Raw genomic sequence first — 13,532 nt, forward strand, 5'->3', positions numbered from 1 at the left:
CCTCCAAGCTCTTCATAGAGGGCTTCTAGGGAACACATGGGACCACTGAGGGAAGGCAGGGAAGATCCACTTCTGCAAGCTTCTTCTATTTGGGTCATATGAACATATGAAGCTGCCTTCTACTGAATCAGACCCTTGGTCCATCAAAGTCAGTATTGTCTTCTCAGACTGGCAGCGGCTCTCCAGGGTCTCAAGCTGAGGATTTTCACACCTATTTGCCTGGACCCTTTTTTGGAGATGCCAGGGATTGAACCTGGGACCTTCTGCTTCCCAAGCAGATGCTCTACCACTGAGCCACCGTCCCTCCCCATATGAGCATCATGTAATAATACAGCATTAGGTACAGACTTTGCATGCAATGCTGCCAATGTAACCAATGACTGACAAATACAGAATGTTATTCTTCATTCCCTCAATCACACCACAGTACTGAACTGCAGAACTTCCAGTTCCTGTAATATTGTTACCTCCTTGGTCATGGTGACCCATGAGCCAAAGTTAATTCTGTAGTACATGTCCCATAGGTAAAAATTAAACTATGAACCTAATTTATTTTCAGCTCAACCATTTATCTGTATTAAAACAAGCAAACAATGGAAGGAAATATAAAGATACATAAACCCTTTCCCCTTTACAGCCATGGACCCAGATATCCCTTATCAGCATTCAACAATTGTGGTATTAAGTCAGTCTATCCTATTGCCAGTTTCATCCTCTAGATAGCCCCTGACCATAGTAGGTCTAATCCAAGTGTGTCTCTGCTTTTCTGGTATGTTGCATATGCATGCATTTAAATTGTTCCTTTACATGAGAAAGGACCAAGTCTACTTTATTCCTTTAAATCTAATTTTCATTTAAGTGAAAAAGGTCCAAATTCATGGAGAGATGTCTCCATAAAAGCAATGGGGCAAACTGAAAAACTCTTACTTGGGTGAATGACCCATCATCACTGCACTCTGGAATGAAAACTGCTTCCTGGGGCTTCTTTGCTTGGTCCAGCGCTTGGGCCCTTTCCAGTCGGCATTTGCTTTGACCAGCATCTGTCCAGAAAAAGAAAACTCCTTGGAATTTAAGTATGGATAGGCAACAAAATAAACCATCCAGGGATATCACGTTCTGTCACAAGGCTGCCCCAAGAAAAGGCCTTTAAAAGTAGCAGCAATGCAAAAATAATTAGATAAAACAAGCACTAGAACAAATAGTAAATACATTAAAACCCATATTAAAAACCAATCTAAAAACACACGTGCTGGGGAGATTGGAGCTGCCATGCAGAGACAGGAGATCCTTCAGATATTTGGGCCCCAGGTCATGAAGCAATTAAAGGTGAACAGCAACACCCTGATTAGAACCCAGAAACTAATTGGCAGTCAATGAAGGGACCTCAGAAATCGAATGAACTGTTGCCTTTCACATCAGCTGCAGTTTCCAGATTGTCTTCAAGGGCAGTCCCACATACAGCACACTACAATAATGTAGTCTTACTGACTCATGGGGCAGCATGGCTAGATTGGTGGCTGCAAATAAACAGCCAGTTTCCTAGCTAAATGTAGCTGTGAACGATATGTTTTGCTGTCATTGACACCTGATTCCCCAATAGACAACTAAGATCCAGCAAGACTCTCAAGCTCTTAAAAAGAGTTTGTCATTGAAAATTTCACACCTTTAATAGCAGGAAGAACAATCCCATATTGATAGTGGTCAGCAGCATATCCATAATATTTGGATTCAGTTTCAGTTCGTTGCCAGCCATCTGACCACTACATTAAAGCACTGGGCCAGGAGAGAAACAGTCAGTGGCTTATTCAGAATAACATACAGCTGAGTTAAATGTACAGCTCTATTGCTCCTGTTCGCTAGATGGTTTGCACTATGGGAAAGACTCTGGAAATCTTGGAAATCTTTATAGGAAGACATTGCATGTGTAAAAGTCCAAAACAGTACCTAGTGGAAAAATATATATTTTAAACCCTAAGGGAGAGCAGAGGCCATTATCACAGCATGTGTGACGCAAGGTGTTCTTTGATTGGTTTTTAATATGAGTTTAGTGTATTGCATATTTGTTGTTTTAATGCTTTTTGTTTTAAAAAGTTGTTACTGCGGAGGGTTTGTTGGGAAGGGAGCTTTTTCTTTTTTTTTAATGTTGGAACTTTAGACTTACCCCAGCATTCTAGGATGAAAACCAAAGACAATAACTGCCTGGTAAGTCATTTATGTTGATAAAAACCTTGCCCAATACGCTTAAAAGTTACACTATCCATTGCAATCTTTTTAAAAGTTAATTTTATTGTTTCATAAGAGACAGTGAACCAATCTATTTTGTAGTTAGCCTAAATGTCAAACCAGTTGATCTTTCTATCATTCTAATACAAGGAACTGTGTGAAAATATTAGACCTCAATTGGTCAAATCTTTTTGACTGGTAAAATGACTGACCTTCCCCAACCACACACACTCTTGCTTAAACTATTAACTGGGACATTTAGTATTATTTGAGTGAAGTTGACATTTCCACGGTCCTTCCCTGGTTGGATGCCAGAATCTATTTTGGATTTTAAAAGCAAAACACTTGCACCCCATGTCATGAGAAGGGCCTTTAGTTCCTTACCTTTGCATCTGCCTCGATGAACCACACTCAGACTCGTGTCCCTGCATTTTGCTCTCTGGTAATCACACATTGACTCGTAGGTCCTGCCATCTGAGGCACAGAGAGGCTTGGTCTGGGATCTGGAGCAGTGGAGGTTACATTGTGGGTCTCTGTCACGGTCACTTATTAAAAACTAAAGGAGGTGAGAACAGAAATGAAGAAAAGGATGCTTTATATTTAAATTGTCTATGTATTTCTTTTAAAAGAATGAAAGCTCTTTAGCATTTTGCTTACTAAATTTTTCTCCCACTGTGGTTGTGTTGACTTTGCATGTTACAACTGCCTTTCCATCCTGGAATGCAACAACTCTGGCGTCCTTACATACAACTATTGGACAACTCAGTGAGCATTAGTTTCAACATGACATACTCCTTTTATTCAGATAGTATTAAATAGGTCAGCAGAAATAATGCTTTTGCAAAGTCTCACTAGCTTCCAAATATCACATTTTGGATGTGGAAATTCAGCTACAAGATACGGATTTCAGAAACTGCCATAAGAGAACATGAGAAGCCATGTTGGATCAGGCCAGTGGCCCATCCAGTCCAACACTCTGTATCGCACAGTGGCCAAAACCCAGATGCCATCAAGAGGTTCATAAACTCCATAACCTGTGACCATAAGAACATAAGAGAAGCCATGTTGGATAAGCCAAAGGCCCACCCAGTCCAACTCACAACCTGGCCCATCCAGTCCAACTCACAGTCCATCTCACACCTTGCTACGTAACTTCGCTGTAAAATACAACTAGGATTTTACAGGTATGGCTCATAGTCATAGCTGTGATTCTGGGGAAGTGAGAATTAACTTTCTCACTGGCTAAAGCACACATCCCCCCTCCCCAATTTAACTATAGTTTCCCAGGGTGTTTCCCAGGTGTTTTCAGAATGGAAAAGAGGCAAGTGTCGGGGAATAGGGTGTAATGCAACTAACACTACAGTCTCAATCCAGATGAAGCATCCTCTGCTAGGATTGCCAACCTCCAGGTGGTAGCTGGAGATCTCCTGGGATTACAACTGATCTCCAGGTGACTTAAATCCCTTCACCTGGAGAAAATGGCTTCTTTGGAAGGTGGACTCTATTGTATTATTCCTCCTCTCTCCAAATCCTACCCTTCTCAGCCACTTCCAAACTCTCCAGATAAATCCCAACTCAGAGCTGGCAATCATACTCCCCTTCCTTTCCTTGATGGCTTGATTTATTTGTTTGTTTCTTGGAATTTCTATCTCACCCTCTCCCACCTACAGGCTCAAGGTAGGTTACAGCAGGCTAGTAAAACAGATAAAAACAATTAATATAATCCAGTTATAAACTAATTTAACAGGCGATGGTGAGCTAAAATTTAACAGAGCCAGCAGCATCCTGGGAGTGTGGTGTAAATATATGTGAGAGACCCACATATCAAACAGGCTGGCCCAAGCTAATGTCTGTAGAATAAGCTGGTGTAGTCCATAGCATAGGGAGGATAGAATTGGGGAGGGTGATGTAGTCAGACACCCACTGCCTCAATCAAAGGCCCGGTGGAACAACTCCATTTTGCAGACCCTGTGGAATTGTAGTAGGTCCCACAGGGCCTTGATCTCATTTGTAAGCATGTTCCACCGGGTGGGAGCCAGGGCTGAAAAAGCTCTGGATCTCGTCATAGCTAAGCAGATGTCTTTGGGGCTGGGGACAACTAAAAGATGGTGTTCTGAGTAGTGCAATGCTCTCAAGAGGACATACATGGAGAAGCAGTCCTGCAGGTATGTTGGTCCCCTGAACCTGATCTGGTACTCAACTGGAAGCAAATGAAGCTAGCACAGCACTGGCTGAATGTGCTTTTTGCAGTTAAATGGCTTTTTGCAGTTAAATGATAAATACAGTGAGCCTGTTCAAGGATTTCCAATGGCCCACTCTGCATGTCTTTCCTTTTCTCCAACTTTAAAGTATTTGTATATTTTTCTGCATTCTTGGGCACCTCAGGCAGCTACCAAATAGAGCTTAAAGTATTATAAAACCAAAAGTCATCATAAAAATTATACAGAAAAACCATACTCTTATGTGACCAGCCTCAATCAAGCTCTAACTGGTTTTATTTTAAGTGTCCTTTTAAGTCAAAAGAAGTGGGTGACAAGAAGAGATTAGCCCTTTTCAGTCATTGCAATTTTTGCAGGCCATCCACATGTTAGGGGAATAGTGCCATGCACAATCCTCTAAATACATGCAGTTGCCATTTCACATTCTGTAGGCCCCAAATGGAAACCACACAAATAGAGAAGATGGTGCATGGTTGCCCCCAAAATTAAAAGGACCAAGGGAATGTAGTACTGCAGAGGATGAGATACAAATGAGTGTAGGGGAGAATTGCATGATTGCAGGCAATCCCCTCAACAACAACAAAAGTAGCACAGTTATTTTAGCCATCCCTGTTAATACAATGCTCAAGGCCTCATAATTATTAGTATAGTCCAGGATTTTATATTAGTTCATCTATTTAAAAATTTGCAAATCTGTGTACAATTCCTGGAAGAGGTGAATTTTTCCAAGAGTAATCCAGTCCAAGAAATTTAAATCCCTTCTTTTGAACACACACATTTATACAGGTGCATGTTCATAAGCTCTTCCAGGGCTAAATTCCATTCTCTGACTTGGGAACAGTGAAGAGGAGAGATAAAAGCGGCTGAAATTAACCTAAATTTTCCAGCCCAAGAGCATTTGCTTTGTCTCTCCTCACCTCAGCATGACTGCTGACAAAACACAACAAACACTGATTGAAGAACTTTTCACGTCTGAGAGAAAAAGCAGATTCCTTGGCACTGCGTAGCAGCTGGAATCTCTTTCAGGGTTTGGCAGGGGAAGGGTCTCTCCCCACAAAGGAAAAGGGTGTTTTGTGGTCACTCATTTCAGGCACTCATCAAAATAGCTGAATAGTTTATTACAAGCTTTTGTTAAACTAATCTGTGCTCAAAAAGCTCCCAACAGAAAAACATACATACTTGAATTAATTTTATGTTATTCTCGCAAGAAAAATTGTGTGAGGAATATAATATGAGAGACACTATGGGATACAACTGGAGACACCAAAATCTCAATCAGTCCCAAAGTTCACTGGGTGATGACCTTTGGCCAGTCACTGGGTAGCCAAGCTGAGGCTAGCAACCTTCCAGGGGACTCAGCAGTGATGGGGGCCCTTGCCAGTGACAGAATGCCAGTACTGGCAACAAACTGATATAGGGTTGCCAAGTCCAATTCAAGAAATATCTGGGGGCTTTGGGGGTGGATCCAGGAGACTTTGGGGGTGGAGCCAGGAAACATTGGGGGTGGAGCCAGGAGCAAGGGTGTGACAAGCATAATTGAACTCCAAGGGAGTTCTGGCCATCACATTTAAAGGGACCGCACACCTTTTAAAATGCCTTCCTTCCATAAAAAATAATGAAGGATAGGGGCACTGTGACGGAAAGCAATGGGTTAACCATAAGCTGAAGACGCCCAGGGCTGCGTCAGGTGACCTGAGGGTGCGGGCAAAGTGCTCAGAGCTCTCAGGGAGGGAAAAGTTAGTGGAGTGAGAGAAACTGCTGAGGCAGGAGGGCAGTCAGTTGATGTCTGACAGAGTGGAGGCCTGTCAGAGAAGTCTGTCAGTGTTGGGGCCTGACAGAGACTGAGAGGGTCAGTTAGTGCCGGCCAGAAGGGCTGAGAGGGCAGCTGATCCTGTGAAGAAGCTGGAGACGGGGAAGTCTTCCAGAGACTGCCAGCTGGACAAAACCAGCCAAGAGGGCTGTGTGTGTGTGTGAGTCAGTTAAGACCGGAACAGTCACAGACACCAGAAACAACTCTGAGGATCTAGTGAGGAGGTTGAGGGAGTGGATGTGGGTCTGAGACACCAAGAAGGGCTGAGAGGAGAGACTCCAGTCGAGGGGTGAGACTAGACACATCAATCCCAAGAGGCCAGTCCTTGGCTAGAGGTGGAGAGTGAGTTAAAGGGAAACGGTGAACTGTGTAACTGTGAAAGACTCAAGATCCCAAGAAAGTAAAAGTGATTGTAAGCTTGAAACAACAGAACAAACGTATAAGCCTGTGTAAATATCTCCCATATCCCCAGTTAAGACTTTTTGTTACAATAAATCTGTGGTTTAAGTTAAAGTTCTCGTGAGCCTATATTGTGTTGGAAGAATAAACAAAGCTGCTGTGGTCCCATCAAACAAAACAAGTAAAAATACCCCGAAGAGACTAAAATATAGAGATCCAGTGAGGCCGTGAGGCGGGCGCTGCTATAGGCACCTTATTTTGGGGCTCATAGAATTGGACCCCTGGTCCAATCCTTTTGAAACTTGGGAGGTATTTTGGGGAGAGGCACTAGATGCTATACTGAAAATTTGGCGCCTCTACCTCAAAAAACAGCTTCCCCAGAGCCCCCGATACCTGCAGATCAATTCCTCATCATTCCCTATGGGAGTCGTTCATGGAGGTGCATAATGGCTGTGGGGGTGGGGCTTGGGGGGAAGCCTGTAAAACCAGGGGATCCCCTGCTGGGACCTGGGGATTGGGAAGCCTAAACTGATATGTGACATCACTCCCCATGCACTCAGAAGCTACATCAGTGTGTTGTTTGGGGATGCTCCGGCAAATGCTTACATCACTTTTGGGTGCATGGGGAGTGATGTCATTGTTATGAGATGCTGATGACAACCCTCCCCACATTCCCTGCCATTTCTGTCTCTCCCCCCGCAGCCAGTCGAGTGGCAGCAGGGGAATGGCAGCCCTGGCCAGTTACACTCACTTGCCCTAACCTCCCTCACAGAGCTGTAGCAAGGATAAAACAGAAGAGGGAACATCACACACCCTGAGCACCCCAGAGTAAGGGGGTGGGGAAAGAGAATGACAGCTCTATTTTGAGTGAAATATAACCTGACAGCCAAATGATACAATGATACAACAGAAGCATGAAATGTACACTGAAAGTATTTTTCTTGCTGCTAAAAGCATTCTGTGCTTGCTAATTTTGTTTTCTTTTCAGTTTGTGAACAGTGAAAGACTGCATCTCTACAATCAGAAACATTACAGCAGAGCTCTGTGGGCATGTTCAAAGCATGCCTATAAGAACTCTTTGATTGCCACACTCTCACCCCCAGGTCCTATTGCCTGCTGGCACTCCAGTGGCTAGTGAGGGGTGAGGAATAATTGTAAGCAGGGCCGGCTCGCCCACTAGGCAAACTAGGCAGTTGCCTAGGGCGCCAAGAGGTCAGGGGCGGCAAATTCGGCTCTCCCCCCCCTCCAGTGCCCCAGACAAGTGCTTAGTTTGCTTCCCTCCCCCTCCCTCCTGCCGCCGCTAGCCCCCTCTGGGCTGCTGCTGCCCCCCCAGCACTCTGCTTGCCTGCCAGCCGCTGTGGCGGCGCTCCATTCACTCCTTTCCCCCAGCTCGCCATGGCTAAAAGTAAGCTCTGCTGGCTTCGCAGCCTATGCCTGTGTGTTTTGTCTCTTAATAAAACACACAGGCGCAGGCTGCAAAGCCAGCAGAGCTTACTTTTAGCCGCAACGAGCTGGGGGAAGGAAGTGGAGCACCACCGCTGCAGCAGCGCTGCAGCCATAACATAGTTGCAGACTTGTAATACGACACAGGAAGTGACGTTTTTACAACTATCATGGGATTTACAACCATTGAGAATGAGACTTCACGGCCAGAGAGTCAGGAAGTAAACACTGAGAGAAGAGACATCTGTAAGCCTTCAGGTCTTCTCTAGAGCCTGAAATCATAGAGAAACATCGGCAGCCATTAAAGAAAGGTCAAATGTTTTATATAAAATTAAGCGGATCTGGACTTTAAAAATTCATAAAACTGACACCAATCATCCCCAAAAGGTAGAACAGTTTGGACTATTGGTTTAAAAGTAAATATTAAGCCCTAGGGGGAAAAGGAAAACTTTTTTTAAAAGGGGCTTGGAAATATTGCGGCCGCCATTTTGAAAAAATTAGGAACTTTAAAAATTAATATCTTGATCTAGAAAGCTCAGAAGCTGGAAAGGGCATGCTCTAATCTGTTGAATTCTGTCTTCAGAATGTGGATTGGTGAGGTCAACTTAAGAACCCATTTTGTGCAATGGGAGGACAGTGATGTCTGATCAGAAGCTGGGACCAAGAGTTACATGTCTGAGAGCAGCCTCACAGGGGGAAGGAAAAGTGGCCAAGCAAGTTCAAGAACAATTGGATGCTATGGAGGCAAGACTGGTGAAGGCAATGAAAGACTTAGTAACTGGAAGTGAGAAGAAGCTAACTAAAGAAATAAACTCCAGTGCTGAGGAAGTCAAGAAAGAGATAAAAAAAAGAGATTGAGGATCTCACGAAAGAGTCTCAAGCAACAGCACAAAAGATACAGGAGATAGAAGTTAAAATTAAGGATCAAGATGCCACTATTAAGAAGATGCAGGAGAAAGCAATACTACAAGACTGCAAGTTAATGGAGAAAATGATTCGTCTAAGGAGGGTGCCTGAAAAAGACCAAGAGGACTTAAAGAAGTACATTGCTACAATCATTGCTGAGTTTATGGGAGATGACCCTGAGGTGGTGGGACATCTGTGTGACTATGCTTATAGGGTCAACTCAGAATTTGCCAGAAAGCTCAAGCTACCAAGGGATGTGGTAGTAAAATTTATTACAAGAGACATGATAGGAAGGATCTTAAGTAAATTTTAAAGCCCAGTGGTAGTGGAAGAAAGCAGAGTAAGGATGATGGAGTTGCCAAGGAAGGTCATCAGTGACAGAAACATAAGAACATAAGAGAAGCCATGTTGGATCAGGCCAATGGCCCATTCAGTCCAACACTCTGTATCACACAGTGGCCAAAAATTGTAGCCGCCACCACCTCCTGTGGCAGTGAATTCCACATGTTAATCACCCTTTGGGTGAAGAAGTACCTCCTTCTATCAGTTCTAACTCAACTGCTCAGCAATTTCATTGAATGCCCACGGATTCTTGTATTGTGAGAAAGGGAGAAAAGTACTTCTTTCTCTACCTTCTCCATTCCATGCATGATCTTGTAAACCTCTATCATGTCACCCCGCAGTCGACGTTTCTCCAAGCTAAAGAGCCCCAAGCGCTTGAACCTTTCTTCATAGGGAAAGTGTTCCAAACCTGTAATCATTCTAGTTGCCCTTTTCTGCACTTTTTCCAGTGCTATAATATCCCTTTTGAGGTGCTGTGACCAGAATTGCACAAAGTATTCCAAATGAGATCGCACCATCGATGTATACAGGGGCATTATGATACTGGCTGATTTGTTTTCAATTCCCTTCCTAATAATTCCCAGCATGGCGTTGGCCTTTTTTATTGCAATCGCCACTGTCTTGACATTTTCAGTGAATTATCTACCACGGCCCCGAGATCTCTTGGTCAGTCTCTGCCAGTTCACACCCCATCAACTTGTATTTGCAGCTGGGATTCTTGATCCCAATGTGCATTACTTTGCACTTGGCCACATTGAACCTCATCTGCCATGTTGACGCCCAATCACCCAGCCTCAACAGATCCCTTTGGAAGTCCTCACAATCCTCTCTGGTTCTTACCACCCTGAACAATTTAGTGTCATTCGCAAACTTGGCCACTTCACTGCTTACTCTCAACTCCAAATAATTTATGAACAAGTTAAAGAGCATGGGGCCCAGTACTGAGTCCTGTGGAACTCCACTGCTTACTGTCTTCCACTGCGAAGACTGCCCATTTATACTCACTCTCTGCTTCCTATTAATTAGCCAGTTTTTGATCCACAAAAGGACCTGTCCTTTCACTCCATGACTCTCGAGCTTACTAAGGAGCCTTTGATGAGGAACTTTATCAAAAGCTTTCTGGAAGTCAAGGTAAACAATATCTATCGGGTCTCCTTTGTCTACATGTTTGTTCACCTCTTCAAAGAAATGTAACAGGTTAGTGAGGCAAGATATTCCCTTACAGAACCCATGCTGAGTCTTCCTCAATAACTTGTGTTCATCAATGTGCCTACTCATTCTGTCCTTGATAATGGTTTCTACCAACTTTCCTGATATTGATGTTAGACTGACTGGCCTGTAGTTACCCAGATCTCCTCTGGAACCCTTTTTAAAGATGGGGGTGACATTTGCTACCTTCCAGTCCTCAGGAACGGAGGCAGATGTCACTGAAAGATTACATATTTTTGTCAGAAGATCCACAAGTTCAACTTTGAGCTCTTTCAGAACTCTTGGATGTATGCCATCCGGACCTGATGACTTATTAGTTTTTAATTCGTCAATCAGTTGTAGGACCTCCTCTCTTGTCATCTCAATCTGGCTCAGGTCTTTCAACACCCCTTCCAATAGAAGTGGTTACGGAGCAGGCAAGCACTTCTCATCCTCCACAGTGAAGATGGAGGCAAAAAATTCATTTAGCTTCTTAGCCATTTCCCTATCCTCCTTCAGTAATCCTTTGACCCCTTGGTTATCCAAGGGCCCCACTGTCTCCCTGGCTGGTTTCCTGCTTCTAATATATTCGAAGAAATGTTTATTGTTGGTCTTTATGTTTTTTTGGAATATGCTCCTCATAGTCCCTTTTTGCCTGCCTGATCACAGTCTTGCATTTGATTTCCCATTGCCTGTGTTCCCTTTTATTAATTTCACTTGGACTAGCTTTCCACCGCTTAAAGGAGTCCTTCTTACCTTTTACAGCTTCCATTACTTTTCTTGTTAACCATGCAGGCCTTCTCTTATACCTGTTTGAAAGCAGTTCAAGAAACTGACAGACAAGCTAAGAGAGAAGGGAATAAGATATAGATGGATTCTACCTGAAGGTCTTAGCTTTGAGTATAAAAGACTGAGAAAGACAATAATAGATACTCAAGGCATGGAGAGGTTTTTTGAGGACAATAAAGAGTATGGAGACACAGAATAACTGAAAACTCATTAGGGATTCCAAATTAATTTCTTGGAATGTAAATGGACTTAATTCACCACAAAAAAGAAAATACTGCGAGAGATTACAATTTTGCAGAACCAATTGAGGCATTTATTGAATAAAGAGGTGGAGTGGAATCTGAAAAGGCTACAGCAGAAGTTTTTTGAAGGTGCTAACAAACCGGGGAAATATTTGGCTTGTCAATTGAAGAAGAAAAAAGAGAAAAAAATTATTAATAGATTTTTTTCAGAGGGTAAAGAAATTGTAGATCAAGCCGGAATTAAAAGGGAGTTTTACAAATTTTACGCTAAATTATTTAAAGGCCAACAAGTAAAGAAAGAGAAAATTGAAGCATACCTGCAAAGAATAAAAGTGAAGCCCTTAAAAAAATATGGAAAAAACTTTGAATGAACCAATTGAAAAAGTAGAAATAGAAGCAGCAATAAGTTCAATGAAATTGGGAAAAGCTCCAGGTCCTGACGGGTTTTCAGCAAAATTCTATAAGGTTCTGGCAGAATTATTAGTACCTAAACTTCAAAAATTGATGAACACTATTAGACAAGATGGGAAGGTGCCAAATACATGGAAAGAAGCAGTTATATCATTAATACCAAAAGAGGAGATGTCACGAGTGTTAAAAACTATAGACCGATTTCACTACTGAATAATGACTGCAAAATATTTGCTAGAATACTAGCAGAAAGACTAAAACAGCATTTGAACATTTCTATTCAAGAGGAGCAAGCAGGTTTTCTCCCCAGAAGGCAAATAAGAGACAATATCAGAACAGTAATAGATATTGTAGAATATTACGAAAAGCATCCAGAAAAGGAGGTGGCATTATTCTTTGCAGATGCAGAAAAAGCTTTTGACAACCTTAACTGGGACTTTATGTTTGCAGTGATGGAAAAATTGAGATTAGGAGATGATTTCGTAAGAATAATTAAGGCAATATATACAGAACAATAAGCTAAACTCTGTGTAAATGCTGACTTGACAGAACAAATTATAATTATTAGGGATTGTAGAATCTTTCGGGCTCAAGTGCCGTGTTCTACTGGAGAAAGTTTTTCTTCCAGACGTTTCGTTCTCGGCTGCGGAGAACATCCTCAGTGGCGTTGCAGCCGGAGCAGGCGCTCTGACCTTCTTGGCTGCTGTGCATTGAGTGAGCTCAGGGCTGCTGGAGAGCTGCTTTTTCTAGGCTGGAGGGGGTGTGGTGAAAGGGCAATAGGTTTGTGGATGTGCCCATTGTTTGGTGGGGCTTCCTGGAAGGATAGTGATAAGGAAACTGGCTGTTGAATATGACCATTGTTCTGTGTTATGTAAGGAGAAACTTGCTGAATACTTGGAAAAACTACAATAAATATGGTGATGAGAGAAAACCACTTTGGATTGTGCCAACAGAAGTCATAAAGTTATCTGCAGATCTACAGGAAGAAAAATGTTTATCATATAAACAACTGCTAAAGATACATGGAGGCAAAGTGGAAATGAAACTGGTTGAAGACTTGCAGGATAAACTTAATTGGTTTCAATTGCAACAAATTAAAAGCTTGGTAGAGAATGATATCAGAAATACAGGTATAAGGCATGAACAAACAGAAATGGAAAAAATGCTGTTGGGTGAAAATGAGAAACTGATTTCAAGGACTTATAAGTTGTTACTGAAATGGTCTACAGAAGAGGAGGTGGTGAAACCTCAAATGATAAAACAGGCAATAAACTGTAATAAAGAAATGCAAATGGAGACGTGGGAACACCTATGGAAGAACTCTATGAAAATATCGACGTGTTATAACATAAAAGAGAACTGTCTGAAAATGATGTATAGGTGGTATATGACACCTAAAAAATTAGCAAAAATGAACAGTCAAGCTTCAGATAGGTGTTGGAAGTGTAAAAACATTAAGGTTCTTTCTATCATATGTGGTAGACTTGCGAAAAGGCGAAACAATTTTGGTTTATGATTCAACAAGAGATTTCGAAAATCTTGGGCTATAATATCAAGAGA

General features: G+C 42.4%; 1 protein-coding gene across 1 annotated transcript in view; it reads right to left on the minus strand.

Annotated features, from left to right (window-relative positions):
• SMOC1 (SPARC related modular calcium binding 1) overlaps positions 1-13,532 on the minus strand; it is a 256,148-nt gene that overhangs the window by 177,663 nt on the left and 64,953 nt on the right. Inside the window, exons 2-3 of the mRNA XM_060262366.1 lie at positions 2,608-2,779; positions 928-1,040 (exon numbers count right to left, since the gene is read on the minus strand). Coding sequence (XP_060118349.1) covers positions 928-1,040; positions 2,608-2,779 — 285 coding nt within the window. The remainder of the gene's footprint in view (positions 1-927; positions 1,041-2,607; positions 2,780-13,532) is intronic.

Source organism: Heteronotia binoei, chromosome 21, assembly GCF_032191835.1.
Source record: "Heteronotia binoei isolate CCM8104 ecotype False Entrance Well chromosome 21, APGP_CSIRO_Hbin_v1, whole genome shotgun sequence".
NCBI classification, from domain to species: Eukaryota; Metazoa; Chordata; class Lepidosauria; order Squamata; family Gekkonidae; genus Heteronotia; species Heteronotia binoei.